The sequence below is a fragment of the Fulmarus glacialis genome, unplaced genomic scaffold (assembly GCF_000690835.1).
Source record: "Fulmarus glacialis isolate BGI_N327 unplaced genomic scaffold, ASM69083v1 scaffold15367, whole genome shotgun sequence".
Taxonomy (NCBI): Eukaryota; Metazoa; Chordata; class Aves; order Procellariiformes; family Procellariidae; genus Fulmarus; species Fulmarus glacialis.
Window position 1 is genome coordinate 80,731 of NW_009221401.1, and position 17,612 is coordinate 98,342.

General features: G+C 38.7%; 1 protein-coding gene across 1 annotated transcript in view; it reads left to right on the forward strand.

The window, feature by feature from the left end:
• PTPRC (protein tyrosine phosphatase, receptor type, C) overlaps positions 1-11,354 on the forward strand; it is an 85,778-nt gene extending 74,424 nt beyond the window's left edge. The window contains exons 21-33 of the mRNA XM_009581107.1: positions 164-200; positions 623-720; positions 1,688-1,813; positions 3,714-3,871; positions 4,353-4,488; positions 5,196-5,345; positions 5,758-5,848; positions 6,187-6,320; positions 7,910-8,044; positions 8,535-8,657; positions 9,061-9,239; positions 9,913-10,048; positions 10,816-11,354. Of these exons, the coding sequence (XP_009579402.1) occupies positions 164-200; positions 623-720; positions 1,688-1,813; positions 3,714-3,871; positions 4,353-4,488; positions 5,196-5,345; positions 5,758-5,848; positions 6,187-6,320; positions 7,910-8,044; positions 8,535-8,657; positions 9,061-9,239; positions 9,913-10,048; positions 10,816-11,088 (1,776 nt within the window). The 3' untranslated portion in view covers positions 11,089-11,354. The remainder of the gene's footprint in view (positions 1-163; positions 201-622; positions 721-1,687; positions 1,814-3,713; positions 3,872-4,352; positions 4,489-5,195; positions 5,346-5,757; positions 5,849-6,186; positions 6,321-7,909; positions 8,045-8,534; positions 8,658-9,060; positions 9,240-9,912; positions 10,049-10,815) is intronic.
• The last annotated feature ends 6,258 nt before the right edge of the window (positions 11,355-17,612 follow it).

Here is a 17,612-nt window from a genome sequence, read left to right on the forward strand (position 1 = left end):
CATGCATCAAACATTTTTGAAGATTTCCATTTGAATTCTTTCCATCTTTGTAATGTATTTGGTATTATTGGACTGTTGCATGTTGAATTTATTTTCAAAGTTCCAAACTTCTAAATTGTTCATGCTTCCTTTCTACAAGTTGATAACATTGTACTTTTTATAGGGCTTCAAAGAGCCAAGAAAATACATTGCTGCACAAGGTAATTTTTAACCTTAAAAGAATATGCTTTCTTTATTCACCCATTTTTTTGTTAGAGAGAGTAGTAAAAAAGTATTAGTAAATTTAAAGAAAAATTGAAAATCTGACATTTTGAAATTTAATATGGAAAAGTTACCAATGACTTTTTGCTTAGGGAATTTTGTGAAGATGAATAAATTGTACTTCAAAGGCAGATTTCTCAGATGTATAATTTTACACCAAAAGTTTTCAGATTTCATAGCTATGCACTAAAGTTATATATGAGACTAATGGCAGCAGTCATAATGAAATCAAGTGTGTGGCTGTTATTTGCATGATCTCTGGTTAACTTTTCAGACTGCATGGCTAAGCATGTCAAGAAGGGAAGTGGTTTTTCATGTAGCTGCACTCTCTGAAAAACTCCCTTAAAATATCTCCTGCTAGGCCCCAAGGATGAAACCACGGATGATTTCTGGAGAATGATCTGGGAACAGAAAGCAACAATTATTGTCATGGTGACTCGCTGTGAGGAAGGAAAGAGGGTGAGAAATATCCATCCATCCATCCATCCATCCATGCTTCCATCCATCCATCTTTCCACCCTCGTTTTGTCTGAAAACAGAAAGGGTTGCTGTGCTGTGGTGAATTACATTTTCTTCTTAGTACTTTGTTTTCATTCTTTGCTGTTCTTTTGTTGTGGCAGAACCTATGTTGACAAGCATGCCAAAACAGTGTTGCCTTTTGGAATTACCAGTCTTATCAGAAAATGTCACTTTAGTCACAGCTATAAGTAGCAGAGGGCTAGCTTCCAAATTACAGCTAATCCAGAAAAGGGCTCAAGGTAGAACTCTAGCTCCTCACAGACCTGTCGTAAAAGGTATAGTTTGTATTTTTCTCCTGTCTGTTATCTTCCGATATCCTGGCAAAGCCCTCAGTAGATTCTAGACAGAATATTTTTTTATCTGTTGTCTTTGCCCTTCCTTTAACTGGAAGGTTGGGTGCTTCTGGCTTGCTTTTGTTCCTTATTCCAGGTACAGCAGGAAGAAGGGGAACTGCTGTTTTAACTGCTTTTAAAGATGAAAAGTTTGGCAGCATGCAGATTTACAGCATCCCCAAGTTGATGTTATAGGCAGGCAGGAGCAACATTCTTCACTGAAGACTGAAAAAGAAGCCATAGAAGTAGCTGCAAACTTTTCTACAGCCTTCAGGCAACAGCAACAGTAGCTGTTCACTTTTTCAACTAGCGTACAGGATTATTTCCCCACTTTATGTTCCAAGTTAAATTCCATGGGCATAAACTTCAGGTCAGAGACCTGAATTGTTGGATATTTGGAATTATTTAGCACTGACATCCTAAGCAGTCACAGCCTTTTCAGGAGAGGACAAGACCTGTGAGAAGTTGCAAAAACTATACTGAGTTGCTGTCTGTTTTAAATAAGATTTTCTTCTAGCTCTCACCTCTCTGCCACTTTGCTGTTGTGCTGCTCACCTAACTTCATGTCTTCATAGAACAAGTGTGCCCAGTACTGGCCGTCAATGGAGAATGGCGCTGCAACATATGGGGACATCATTGTGAAGATCAATGAAAGTAAAACGTGTCCAGACTATGTCATTCAGAAACTACACATCACAAATGTAAGTTGATTCAAAAGTGTAAGACTGGCTGGAACTGGAGTGTCTATTTGGATCTGTAAGTATCGTTGAGAGATCCTTTTAGGAGGAGAAGAGTCCACTATCAGTGGAAGATGCTCTGCTGTTTTTCCCTAAGCAACATAAAGTTTAAGAGAAAACTTCTTAGACGTAGGTGTCATTCCTTACAAGTTAGAGTTAAACATATGTTTCCCAACTTAAAAATGTATTTTCCTTAGTACTCTGGAATCTACATTTAAGAAGAAACTGTTAATATGCTGTTAAGTATGGAAAACTTAATACACTGTGGTTTCCATTGATATTTAGCTTGCTCTTTAACACAGAAATTTTACTGGTTAACCTTCTGCAAGTAAAATCAATGTGACTCATAGAGCACCATTTTCTACCCTCGTGATAATTGTACAGTGGGACAATTACAAATTCTGGTAATCTCTAGTGCATTTATAAACATAACTGTTTTTAAATTACCATTTGGCTATGTGTAGAATCATTAAGGCTAATTAATTTCTCTCTTTTATACATCTGAAATCACATTAGTTGCTCTGTGCGTAATTGAGAACAAAATTTGCCATCTAAGGCTAAATGCTCCTCTCAGGCCCTTTGCGAAAATATTTCAGTGAGGGTAAATGGAGCATAAGTCATAGCTAAAAGCATTGACACTCAAAGAATAAATCTACTGACAGATCTTCAGCAAAATAGTCAAGCAACAGACTCCACCCATCTTGATCCATGATTACAGCTGGAAATTCCTATTCTGCTGTCTCATGTTGCATTAAAATTTACTCGGGAAGTTGTCTGATTAAAAGAAAGTCATAACTTAGTGTGAAGAAATACCAGGATGTTAAGAATTAACTATTAACAAAGATATTGCTCTGTGACTAGAACAATCTGACATTAGAAATGAGAGATTGCTGCAGGTTGAGGACTGATATTTTTAGAGCTGTCTGCTCTCTGTTCGGCTGACATCATGTTAATATAGATAAAACTGATATTGGTTGGGGAATTTAAGTGGTCCCTGGCGAGAAAGTGGAGACTTCTGCGGTTCTGGTGGAATAGTGACGTATAATTACTGAAACAATGGCAAGTAACTGTATGAATAACTGTGCCACAACTGGGTAGTTCGACTTAGAGTAAGAATTTGGGGGTTAATTACTGGGGAAACGCCTGTATAGCCATACTAAATCTTGGCCATTAAAAGAATGCCATTGAGATGTCTTTCTCATTTTGTTTTATAATCATTGTTATCAAAATGTATGTCCTCTCTTTTAATCTAGCAGCAACATATGAAAGTAGGACTCAAGATTTGACATGCTTTAAGTTTTAATCAAGTGACTTAAGAGAGTCAGTCTCATTGAAAATCATAGGTTTTCTTGTATCTATTTCTAAATGGTAGAAGTCTGAGTTACAGTTTAAAGTTGTTTGGTTTGGTGTTTTTTTTTTTTTCCTTAAATCTGTTGTAGCCTCAGCAGGCTACTCCTAGGACACATAAGAGAATTACCAACCTGTACCCCCTGAAGTAAGCAGAGCTATACACTGGCCAAGTTGTTTATTAATAGAGTGGGGAGACATATTATACTCTGGATATAACCTGAGAAAAAAGTATTTTTAGCAACACTTTGAACCTCATGCTTGTTCTCTTTTGGGGTCATTGTGTATTCCTGATTCATGCATATTTTTTAATTAAAATTGAATATAAAAAATGTCATAACCTGAGAGACCTTTGGGATTACAACATTACAGCACGCTGTTTGAAAAATTTGTTTCAATATTTGATGACTGTTGCCCTTATTTTTCTTCTGTTTTGTATATCTGCGCTTGACTTTGGCTTTGTGTGTGTGTATATATATATATGTATATATAAAAAAGCACGCTTCATTTTGTCTAGGGAAGAGAAAGGACAGCTGGAAGAGATGTCACTCATATTCAGTTCACAAGCTGGCCAGACCATGGAGTCCCTGAGGATCCACATCTCCTTCTCAAACTCCGACGCAGAATTAATGCTCTCAGCAACTTTTTTAGTGGCCCAATAGTGGTCCATTGCAGGTAAATATATATTATTTTTTTTAAATTATGTTAATGTTAAATGAACATGAAGTGAAGCTATTCAGAAAAGGAAGCTGGCAAAGGTATTTGGCTAATCCCAGATTTTTGACTTGATTACTTGAGAGTGAGGCAGCCAAAGATGCATAAAAAGGCCTGTTTTCTGAAGGATATTCAGGTCGATAAAATCTGAGGATAAATAGACTTTTGGACTTTTGGAAAGCAGCCAGATAAATGTCGGGCTACTCTGGCTAAAAGCACCACATCTGGCAATATTGGCCTTACTTTCATTAAAAGATATTTAAAATACAAACTCCTCATTGTTTGTGTTGCCAATTAATTTACAGCAAGAACTGTTTTCAGTTGCTTCATATCCCGTTGTTGCACATTTTCACTTTCGCTCTTTCACTGACTGCTCCCCTCTCAGAGCGGGACTGGGAGATGCCTTTCCCTCTCGATAACCAAACCCCTTTGTGCTTTGCAGTGCCGGTGTTGGGCGCACCGGGACGTATATAGGAATTGATGCCATGCTGGAGGGGCTGGATGCAGAAGGCAGAGTGGATGTTTATGGCTATGTTGTGAAGCTGCGCCGGCAGCGGTGCCTCATGGTTCAAGTAGAGGTATCTCGCTAAAAGTCCTGTCACTTAGAACTCTCCCTTGCTAGGGCTTCATCAGTATTTCTCAAAAGCGTGCTGTTCAGTCTAGAGTACTGCTACAGTTCAGTTGAAGTTGTTCATAGAAAATATAGCTCTGAAAAATATTAAGAGAGAGAAAAACTTCCGACACAGATTTTCAGTTTTCAAAACTTCAACTTTTTAAGTTTAGGCTTTAAAAAAAGAAGGCAAGAAGAATATTTTAGATTTGATAATCCAGCTTTTGGCATACAATTCACAAATGCAAAATTGAGCTTGCATAGTCAAACTTAATTTTCAAATTCTAAAAACTGTCTGTCTAGGTGGAATTCTCAGTTGAGTTAAGAATACAACAAAAGTTATAGACTGATGCAATGCATGTTTTTAACTTATTTAAGCATTTTGCAGATCTTTCAAATATCAATTGCATATTTCTTCAATGACATTACATTTATTTGCAGAACATTTTTCATCACTAAATGTGCTCCAAAATGTCTAATTTGGAAGCCACTCTGATTTTTAATACTTGTATTTAATGCCTATTTAATGTTATGCTTAATATTATTAACACTAATAACATCATGGGAATAATAGTTTCTTATAACGGTTTTAAAAAGTGTTTGTCTTTTTATTTTTGGTTTTTTTTTTTCTCTTTAATAACTTCATTTTTAAACCCTTCAAATGGGAAACACCAGTCACAATACATCCTTATCCATCAAGCGCTGGTGGAATACAATCAGTATGGAGAAACAGAGGTCAGTCTCTCAGAACTGCATTCCTATCTTAACAATTTGAAAAGAAAAGATCCTCCCAGTGATCCTTCTCTGCTGGAGGCAGAGTTTCAGGTAAATAAGCATTGCATTCTAGTGCCTTTACGTCCCACTTACATTAGAAAGTGCCTTGCACAATAGTAATGAGATAGAGATACCATACATAATAGATCACTTCTGTGCTATTTTATTTCTCTAGTTTCTTTACCTTCATGAAAAAAGCTGTAAATTAATGAAATTTTATTCGGTTTTGATGTTAATATTTTTAACAAAGATGGGGAGCATAGAACGATTACTTGTTTTTGTGTGCATGATTTCCTGTGCCATTGTACATGGTATAGCAGGCATTTTTAAACTATAGTCCAGTGACCAAAGTTTAAAGAAGTGAGGCACTAGGAGATGAAGACTGGGTATGGGTGTCCAGAGGGGGCAATGATCTCAGGAACCATTTTAATCAAGCATAATACCGAACATCCTCTTTCTTTAGAGATTACCTTCCTATAAGGGGTGGCGGACTCAGAACACTGGGAACCGTGAGGAAAATAAAAGCAAAAATAGGAATGCCAACATAATTCCATGTAAGTATTTTCCACAAACCTTCCTTTATTTTATCTTCTGTAAGAAAATCTACTAAATTTTGAAAAAATGAGGACAATAAATTACTAGGATGTATTTGATTGATTAATTTTCTCAACACTGTAAAATTAGAAACTTCTCATAGTGTTTGAAAAAAAACAGATGAGTTTTTAAAAATGTGAATTATTGGGAGTGTTTATTTCAAATGAAGTGGCCTTTGTTCTGCAGTCTGTTGTGAAAAAACTAGCCTTTTTCTATCTATTTTCCCCCCTGCACATGCAGGGACAGCCCCCCTCTAATCCTATACCTGAGCAGCAGTGTGACACTTTGTCTCATGCAGATGACTTTAACCGAGTGCCTATCAGGCACGAAGACGAATGCAGTAAGGAGGGTGAACGTGATTCAGATGATTCCTCAGATGAGGACAGCGACTGTGAGGAATCAAGCAAATACATCAATGCTTCCTTCATAACTGTATGTACTTAGAGGATCCACTATAAGTATTTCACAAGCTTTCAGCTAAAACTATATTCTAGTTTGAGCTCTTATTCTCTTATTGGCTTCACAAATAGAATAGGATTTACCTGAATAAGGGATAAAGATCTGACAGGCAATTGGCAAATCCATTTATAGTTTTAATCATCAAAATCTTAGGCATTTCGCTGCAGTAATAAGATGAACCTTTTTCCCTTACGCGGTCTTAGACTGCAATCTCAAATAGTGAGACTAAACATAGAAACACTTTGTTTGTGTGTGTGTGTGTATGTTATGTTTAAAACCACTGGCTTTCAGACTGGCCTCATGATAACATGTATTTCTATTAGTGGGCATCTGCCTACGTACAAGTTGATCCGTATTAATATTTTTCCTGTTAGTGAAATGTGAATATAGTTATTCACATATACAAAACCCTACTACTGAAAATTGGGGCCATCAGTTTTTTGGTGTCATATATACCTCCAAAAGAAGGAGAGCAGTTATTGGTCACTAATGAAGTAACTGATTTTAATGGAATTACTAGCTATTTGATTTATTTGAATGTATCTGAATCCTTTAAAAATCCTTTATCTGAATTTGATTTTTCTGAATCCTTTAAAATGCTGCACAGTTAGGATATCTAGTCAGAGTAAATATATTTTTACTTTTAGGTAGCTTAGTGTGAACTGACTGGTGCACCAACTTTGTGTGGTATAAACTCAATTTCGTAGTGGTCAAATTAAACTGCTGTGTAGAAAAATATGCTTTGCAGAAAATGGCAGGGTGAGGTCTCACCCACTGCAGCATGAGTATACCTTGTTGTCAATCTGGAAGTGATACTGTTGTTAGGAGGATTGAGTTTAATGACATTTGGCTCATAGAATTCCTGTAAGACCATTGCTTACTGTGTGTCGTGATTTAACCCGGCAGGCAGCCAAACACCACGCAGCCACTCGCTCACTCCCCGCCCGCAGTGGGACGGGGAGAGAATCGGAAGGCTAAGAGTGAGAAAACTCGTGGATTGAGATAAAGACAGTTTAATAGAACAGAAAAGGAAGGGGAAATAATAATAATGATGATGATGATGATGATGATGATGATAAAATATACAAAACGAGTGATGCACAATGCAATTGCTCACCAGGCACACTGACCAATAACCAACTAGTGATCGCTACTTCCAGGACATGCCTACCATTCATATACTGAGCATGACATCACATGGTATGGAATACCCCATTGACCAGCTGGGCCAGCTGTCCCAGCTATGCTCCGTCCCAGCCTCTTGTGCACTTGGCAGAGCATGGAAGCTGAAAGTCCTTGACCATAGGGCACTTAGCAACAACTAAAAACATCAGTGTGTTATCAACATTCTCCTCATACTAAATCCAAAACACAGCACTAGGAAGAAATTTAACTCTATCCCAGCCAAAACCAGGACACTGTGATACACATATTTTCCCTATAAGCAAAAGGGTTCATTAGTTTATTTCACTGGGTATTCTTTAAATGACAATGAGTTCTGTGACTTGACAATCACATTTCAAATGCATTTAAGAAAAAAATATTTTAAATTTCTTTTATAGGGTTACTGGGGTCCAAAAGCCATGATTGCAACACAGGGACCACTGCAGGAAACTATCTCTGACTTTTGGCAAATGGTCTTCCAAAGAAAAGTCAAAGTCATTGTTATGCTGACAGACCTGAAGGAAGGAGATCAGGTGAGGGCATCATCTTCACACTGACATATTAAAGGTCCCCTATATGCAAAGAAAACACTGCGCTGCACTCTCTCATTCCCCCTTAAGCGTGTTTCATAGGATGAGGAATTTGGATTTCCAACATAATTTGTTCTATTATTTACCTTCTTAATGTACTTTCTAATGAATTTTTGAGGGAAAACCTGAAGGAAGGAGATCAGGTGAGGGCATCATCTTCACACTGACATATTAAAGGTCCCCTATATGCAAAGAAAACACTGCGCTGCACTCTCTCATTCCCCCTTAAGCGTGTTTCATAGGATGAGGAATTTGGATTTCCAACATAATTTGTTCTATTATTTACCTTCTTAATGTACTTTCTAATGAATTTTTGAGGGAAAGATGACACTCCTACTACTTTAAAGTCAATACATTCTCTAAGTGCATGTGGAAGATAAAACAAAAAGAGGTTTGAATGGTAAGCACTGACTTGTACTTTTATCCATTTTAGGAACTCTGTGCACAGTACTGGGGACAAGGAAAACAAACGTATGATAGCATAGAAGTTCAAATGACAGATGTCAACTGTTGTCCTAGCTATACCATACGTGCATTTGATGTTACACATCTGAAGGTAAAAGTTTCTTTGCAAATTCCAAAAGGAAGCTTTCAATTTGTTATAAACTTAGCCTGAAGAAAGAGAAGGGACAGTTCCCATTGCACTTACCTCCTGCTCTAAGAAATGGAAATACTTTTCTCTTCCAGACCAGCAGCCAATCATGATAAATGCTATAAATTAGCTCAAATTTCCCATTTAGGGAATTGCTGAGATGGTGGTAGTGGAGTCTCAGGAGGTCAGCTACCTTTTGTACTTTGAGCAAAGCTTGGATGTCTACCTACCTCATATTCATGAGATAGAACTCACATCACCATGTAGTTCCTCAGGGATATAATTGTTCTTTTGTAAATCAGCTGCAATAGAGGTACTACCTGAATCTTTATTTTAACCTGACTACATCTCCACTGCTGTTTTTCAGACGAAAGATACACAGAAGGTGTATCAGTATCAGTATCACAACTGGAGTGGCTTGGATGTTCCAGAAAACCCCAAAGATTTAGTCAGCATGATTCTCAACCTTAAACAAAAAGTCCCAGCCAGACCAGTCACTGAGGACAACAGGAGTACCCGCAGTGTCCCGCTCGTCATCCACTGCCGGTGGGTCTGAATTCAGCACATACCTTAACCTAGCTCTAAGTTCTGGATATATGTAGCAACCACAATTTTGGGATGCCTGCCTTTTCCCACCAGCCTTTCCATGTGTCTGGAGACTCAGCTCTCCCTAGAAGATTCCTTGAATTGCTCAAGCTTGACCTTTTTGATTATAGTGCTGAAAAGTGAGCACACTTCTCTTCGGCAAGTGTGGGCATGGAGTAGGTGGTCAGAGCTAGCTGCTCTTGCCTGGTACACATATTTTGAGAAGAAATACTAGGTCAGAGTGCTGTTGTAGCATACTGCTAATGAGGATCTAGCAAAGCTTTTAGGTTCATCTCTCATTCCAGTACATAAGCCCACTTTTTTAGGACCATTTCCAGGAATAGCCTTGCATACCATCTGAAACAGAGGATAATCCTGCTAACAATTGTTGAGACTGTAATTTCTCTCTTACCCCTCTCTTACCCGTGTGGCCACATGAGGTCCAGGTAGCCTCTAGATAAACTGTCTTGTGTGTGTCCTACAGATATTCTTAGTTGTAACAATTTCAGTCCAGTAAAAAATGTTTTGGAAATGTAATTCATTATGGAGACTTTGAAATAAATCTGACATTTAGTCAGAGGACTTGCTGATTTTACATTTTAAATTTACATGTACATTTTACATCATCTTCTAGTGATGGATCACAGCAGACTGGTGTATTTTGTGCTTTAATGACCCTCTTGGAAAGTGCAGAAATAGAAGAAGTAATAGATGTTTTCCAAGTAGTAAAAGCTCTTCGTCGCACCAGGCTGGGAATGGTCTCCACCTTTGTAAGTAAATCTTATGAATTACCAGAAAAAATTATGAGATTACTTATCGTGGTCACTAATACCCTCATAACCTTATGCATAATTTCTGCATAGGGAATACTAATTCTAATTAGGATATTCACAGCTACTCTTAGGAATTGGCTGTTGCTGATAAGAATGAAGGAGTCTGTGAGATGTCCAGAGCTGCAATTCTATAACACCTTTGTGGAAGGGTGCATATTATAAAATTACAAATTGCGTAAATTGATGTTTCTGCAGTTGCTTCAGGGATGTACATGCACACTGTCCCTTAACTTCTGCAGAGTTAGGAGGCTAACTCCATTTCACAGGCTAGCAGCCATCGACTTGTTTTGTTTAAATTACTCCAGAGGAATTGTGTCTTTGTGGCATACACTGTGCATTTCTAACAAACCAAACCTAGGTGTCATCAATATGGGGCGGGTTATTAGATGACTTTCCTAGACTCCTTACAATACGTGTTGTTTACAATGTAGGTACTTTAAAAAACATATTTTTGGGACTTTGTGAACCAAGACTCAACTTGGAACATCTGATGCAGGCAGTTACAGAGACATTACATGTACATAGAATCAAATAAACTGTAGAAGCAACACTCTGTACGCCAAAAACTGTGGAAGCTGCTTCATATGCAGTCTTGCATGTTCAACTACATGTTACATTTCTAAAATTTAAGGAAACAGAGAAAGAATGGGTTTATTCTTGGGTTCTGAGCATTCCATTCATACTGACTTCTCTTTATATTTAAGGAACATTACCAATTTCTGTATGACACCATTGCCAGTACCTACCCGGCACAGAATGGACAAATAAAGAAGAACAGCCAGCAGGAAGATAAAGTTGAATTTTGCAGCGAAGTAGAAAAAACAGATCAGGAAACTGATTTGATCACTATTGATCTTACCCCATCAATGCCAGAGGAAAAAGAGCGTTCTGAAGTATGTGATGATTCTAAGGCTGCAGATAGCACTAAAGGAACAGAAAGTTCTACAAACGGCCCCACAACTCCAGCTCTAACTTAGGGGCTATACTAAAAAAAAAAGTGCTTTTTCATGTGCAAAAAAACTTAAACAAAATAAGAAGTATAAGATTTCTTCCTCTTTCCACCTTTTTTTTTGAAAACGTTTACTGTTATATCAGTTTTTCAAAGGTACAAATTTAAAGGAATACTTGAAACTTGTAGAGTGCGACAAAGAACTGTGAAAGTTTAATTTTTGTGTAGATTTGCCTTTAATACTTCTTCAGAAACCTTTTCACTATTTTTATACTTTTTCTTTTAAAAATATGTACAGTGTAGGAAATTTTTTTACTTCTGTAACAAGGAGAAAAGCAACTCAGAACAACAAGATCAGTGTGTTGCAAAAACAGGTCTGCCTTCAAAACTATTAGCAAGTAAATTAACCTCACTGGTAAGCATATATTCTAGCATTTCAGGAATGCTGACCAAGCACTGCTTTAATAATACTCTGCGGAACTTGTGGGACTTTCCCAAACAGTTTTAAGAGCTTATCATTTACATCATGTGCCAATTCCAAGGAATTCAGACTTACGGAGAATCTGTAAGTCTTCTCATATCAATGTCGAATAGAAATTTTTGCATTTTTCTAACTTGCCTGAAGATGTCCTTGTTGCTCCACATATATTAATCTGAGATTTCAATATTAGACTCCAGGAAGAGTTTAGAGATTGGCATTTGAATGATTGCAACGATCCTGATAGAAAACACATTCTGTTTACTCTGAGAGCTTAAAACACTGCATGCTTGCACATCTATTACTTATGCTTACTGTAATTTAAAGAGACTGCTTCCATGAATGCATCTGGCCTGTTTTCAGAATTGGAAAATACTTAGATGCTTTTCCTCCAAACCTTGTAGATTTTAATTGGTACAAATTTTTTTGTTGTTGTTATGAGGTTTTGTATGTTACAGTTGTGATATTTTTACTATTTCTTGCTGGATTTTAGCCTGGTTTTAGAACAAATAAAGAAGATAATTAATAATTGACAAGGTGGAAATTATTTTGTTCTATTGGACTCTGTAAACTTATCGTTTTTTTCTAAATATACAAAATCTTGTGCTATCCCGTACATGGATAAAAATTACAAATTTCATTAGGAAAACACACCATTTAATTCTTATAAAACTGTGTGTGAACCCAGGTAAGTGTCATGATTCTCTTGTTACAGAGGAAGAAATCTTCATTTTTCTTTTGCTTGAAGTTATTAAAGGAACAGTCACTCAACAGATTTAGCGTTCCTGGTTTATCACTGCATGTTCCTAATCTCTCTTTACAAAACATAATTGAAAATACTTAGAGAGCCATGTAAACAACAGGTACAGTCACACTTGGTTAAAACATTAATTTAATTTTGCTGTTACTCTAGATCAAATATTTCATTCAAAATTATCAGCTCAGACAAGTGCTTCCTGGCAGTCTTCCTTGAATAAGTGGCAGCAAACGGTCACAGAAGCAGTGGGATTCCCCCTGACTGTCAGCTGAACTGCCTTTTCAGCTGAAGTTGTCTTAGGTGATAAACTTACAAAGCTGAGGGGGTCACCTGTGGAGAAAAAACTTTTGAGACTAAATGTGAAGATAATCTAAAAAAATTGCAGGCCCAAAGCCTGTTGGCTATTTTTAGAGGAACATGTCAAAATTGCAAATTTAGCATACCTTTGAAGATCAAAAGGATAGGGAGTCTTGGATGCAGATCGACTCAGTGGTGCTCATTGGATGACAGAGAACAATTAATTTCTTTTTCTTCTTCTAAGATATGGTCACTCTAAAGCCCCTTTAGCTAGTTCAGGTAGTAAAATTAAGAGCTCAGTGCAGCTACCTGTTGTAAGAGTGTGGAGACAGAGACTAGTCACACTTTTAGGAATAACTGAAAATGTTTCCCAAATCAAAAATTAGGCCCAAATTTTCATTTTATGTAAATCTGAGGGCACTCATACACTTCAATTTCTTGAAAAATGGTTTTGCAGCTTTTTAAGCTCCTGCAGCACCTGGGCTGTTAAAATTCTGGAGGATTTTGTTTTGCTTAAATTGTTTTCTAGAATGATTTCAGTGTTCTTTTGACTGCATATTTTTTCAAAAAATGCATGCCAGGTTTTGTGCAATACATGATTCGTGCATGTATTTTGAAGGAAAAGTCCTGAACTATGTTAAATTTTGCCTCATGCATGTCTTCATTATTAGCCTAATCGGAGAAACAGAGCCTTACATTAAAACTGCCCTCGTGTGCCTAGTGTAAACCAAGTAAAGTTTGTTATACTCACAAGGGGATCAAGTGAGCTCTTGGCTTTTAATTATTTTCAAATTAAAGAACACTTTGTACAATTAAATCTCATTAAATCCCAGTGAGACAATTGAGGGAGCCTGTCTTAGCACAGCTTAGAAGTTCTGATTGCCTCTAGGAACCCTCTATGTATGTACCAGGGATGGTTTTTTGCCTTCTCTATTGTAACTTGAATTTCAAAAATCCACAAGGTGGTGACACAGTGCTTGTAGAAGGAGGTCATTATGCTGGATGCTCCATAGTCATTTGGCTTATTCATTTGTAGGCTTAATTTTATGTCTCCCAGGAACACAGTGAAGCATATTACAGGTGAGGCGCGAAGCCCAAGCTAATAAGCTCTGCTAGAAAACTGCTGTGGCTTTGTTAGGGCAAGAACAACATTGTAGCAGGCTGGAGACCTGGCATAGCCCAAAAGCTAAGAAACAAACATGCAAAGTAAGAGGAAAAATGTTGATTTTGTCAAGTAGAGCTGAGCTGCACAAAGACTGCTAACCGCTGCCTCAAGCTAAGAGTTAGCTGTTGTTCAAAAGTGCTTTATAATCTGAAGTCCAGGATAAAAATAATTAAGCGACAGATCAGCTGGGAGAGGACTTTGAGCAACAAATGAGAGTAATTAAGGGCTTATGTGACCAAAGGGACTGGATTTCTCCCACAATTTGCTGGATAGGAGCTGATAGAAAAGTAGGTATGGAGAAGTGACAGTGCTGTGTTAGCAGAGTCTGGTGTGGGAAGATGGGGGAGAGGAAGGATCCTAGAGTCTCCACAAGATTCTGCTTGGTCAGGTAACTGCAGCGGGGAGTGAACTGTGTGTTTGCTTTTGTTTAGATTTTTATGTTTCTTGTGCTCTGTAATGAACAAAGTAGTTACATTCAGATCTTTTTCAGAGACTATACATTATGAATATCAGCCATGTCGTGCTTCTTGAGGTAAATGTTATACCACACAAGAAATGGCCAGCGCACTCAACTGTGGCGGTCAGGGATGCTGTTCAAGGAGATGACAAAATCCCTGCCGCTTTCCCGTACCCCAGCTTCCAGTGCTGCGTTTGGGCTCTTGCAGGGTGTGTTTGCGCCTGCTCCTTTTCCCACCCACACACGCAGCCGGTGTCCACGAACTCACCCTCTCCACTTCTGAGCTGGCTGATGCTGTCAGAGCCTGCAGCCCCCGGCGGCAGTGAGCTCACTCCCTGCTGGGGAAGGGAGCACTTTCCTCCCCTTGCTCTAAACTGATCTGCCGGGAAGGAGCTGGTGGCCACACGCAGGAGCCCCAGGGGCTGGACCAGGCCAGGAGGGTCCCCACCTGCCCCTGCACCACCTCTCGCTGCTACCGCTAGGATGTTGCCTGTGGGAGGGAAGTTTGCAGGAGGAGTGAAGAAAGCAGTGGGTTTCGAGCTTTGCTGCAAAACAGGAAAACTAAGTTAAACCTTGTATGAGAGGCGCAAGCAGAGCTGGATAGCAAGTCTGTGACACATGGCAGTGTTGAAGCTAGGAGCTACGAAGGGAAGTAAAATATTAACATCACGGGCTGTTTGTGTGAGATGACAAAGAAAGTGAGAAAGAATAGTAGCTCAAGACAGGTGTCTCATTAAGCTGGAAATTATGTCCTTTATTTAACCTCAATTATGTCCTTTATTTAACATTCCTCAGAAAAACTCTCCAGTAGCAATGCTTATCTCGTCGACAAGGCATCTTGCTTTTGTAAAGGCCCAGGTTTTTTGACATTGTACATTCTCCAGATTGCCTCTAAAAGAATATCAGAAATTTCCTGAGGGCTCTACACAGCTGTACCACAGCTATTTTTCCATACATAAAGCAACCGCGTTTGCCAAGAACCAGCGTGCTGTGTTTTAGACTAGGGAGAACCAAAATAGAAGAAAAGGAAAGTTTCAGTTACAGAGTACAGCACATTTCTATTTGCATCAGCTTTACCTCAGAAAAAACGTAGAAGAAGAAGAAGAAGAGAATCCAATAATTTTAAAGGTACAGCAATGTAGGAATAAAGTTTTATACAAAAACTTTGTAAGTCAATCTTTCTTTTTAATGCAAATGAAAGGAACATGATGACTACAAAGGTACTAAGCAAGTTTATACTAAAAGATCTCCTTTCTAGGGACAAAAAAATCATTATTTAGGAAGGATATGTAATACAAGTTACTGTAAAATATTAGTCTCATTGTTTTAACCTTAGAGAAAAACAGGGTTTTATTAAATAGTTATGTCTGAGGATTGTCAGCATCGGCGATGCATAATGTTACTGAACTTCTGAAATTAACATAATATGCCTTTTTCTGAGGAATAAGCATATAACTATTTACAGCTGGGTTGTCTCTTGAATCCCACAGCTGCACACCACCGTGGCTGGCAGTACTAATGTAGTCATAAGTGTGACTCTCTAACATACAGAGGAAACAATAAAAAGGAAGTTTACCTTGGACCAATTTTAGCACTCGGTCTCAAATTTTTGGTTTTGGAGATGAAGCCTCAGGATAGCCTGACCTTGCCTGGCAGTTCGCTGAGACCCAGAGCTCCCACACATCAACTCCATAGAGTCCTTGGGGTGGACCTGGTGTATTTTCAGAGCTTACCCGCCAGGCTGTGCTGAAACTCTTCAAATGCCTTTTGCTCTGTTCAGAGCGCTCCTGCAGTGCATTCAGCTTGCTCCATTTCAGTAACGTGGAGCCATTTGAGGTAATGAAGATGACGTTTGTTTATACAGCACTGCAGAGATTGTGTCTATCCAAGACCAAGCACTGTTCAGACTGAGAGAGTGTGTGTGTATGCGTGCGTGTGTGCGCGTGCGTCATTCGTAGCCTGAAATGTGAGATTACGTTCCCAACCAGAAATCGATGAGTTGTTGACTTGGCAGCTGCTCAGCTTAAAAAAACAAAAACAGGAGAAACCGGGATGATGTGGCCGGCCTGCACTAACTTTTGTGTGGGGCAATGCAGCACTGAAACAATATTGGATTTTGTGGCTGATGGGCTTTATAAGAGTGGTTTTCAAAAATGAATTTGCAAAAGATAAACTACAGATGAGATCAGGAGACTGCATGCATACAGAGGGTTCATGCTGTCACAGACTAAATCAGTGCTGGCATCAGTGGCTACTAAAAAATTATTTGTCATCTATCTAACGTTGCAATAGAAGTCATGTTCTTCAACTGCAGAGAAAAATGGTAAAAAAATGATAATAGAAAGTTACCACTGGAAATGGAGTTCTTGCCAAATGCAGACATTTGGCAAGAAGTTTCAATTTTGATTTTTTTTTTAAGAAAGAACTAATGAATCATTTTCATCCTATTTTACTAATGTTAATATGTCATTTTGAGAATAACAATATCTTGTTCTAAGTTTAGCACTGTACTTTTACTCCTGCTCTTTTCTGAAATATTTAAATATATTATTTTTAATAATCATTATGCCATTTAAATCACTTTGAGACTAGAACACTTCAGTATCATTAAGTATTTCCTTTTTCTATGCTGCTTTCTTAATATAATTTCTATTCAGCAATAAAATGAAATTCTGACTTCATGTATTGATTTAGCATAAATAAAATTCTTACAGAACAGGAATTTAATTTCTTAAATGACATTAATAAATTATTCCATAAAGAGTTACGTCTTCTTCCAAAGAGAGCAAGGCATTTCCACTATCAAATAACGCCTTGCCCCGCTCCAGTCATAGTGGAAAGACTCTTTCTGTGGCCGTGCAGGGAGGGCAGGGCTCGCAGCTCCCCCCCAGCAGATAGCCCTACTCTCATCTCCACAGTCCCATTAGTTGAAGTCTCTGCCTTTTCCTTTTGCAGCTCTTGCTTTAGTTACTGAACGGTGGCCTCTTCTTGTTTCAATATTTATATCACCTTTCTAGGTTTTCTCCTTATTTGGGATATTCAGCATTTCATTGTCTTGAAGAGCTACCTGTTTTCTGCCACAGCCTTCCTCTCCCCCCGCAGCCCCGACCCCCATCTTCCCTGCCCCTTTCCCCCCATCCTGGGTGCCAGGAAGCAGCAAGAGCCAGCTGTCCTGCCAGGGAAAGGGAGCCCAGCTCGAGGGTGAAACAAGGCAGGCAGGGAAGGGATGGCACCCACATGGGCACTGTCCTGCAGGGCCCAAAGAAGGTGAGCAGAGCGGGTCCGGCAGGACAGTAACCAGCACCAGACAGCGGTCCACCACTCGCCAGGCAAGCGCAAAGCGATGAAGCAAGTCTGAGGCCAAGGAGTCACGGTGGTGAGTCAGGCTCAGCCACAAG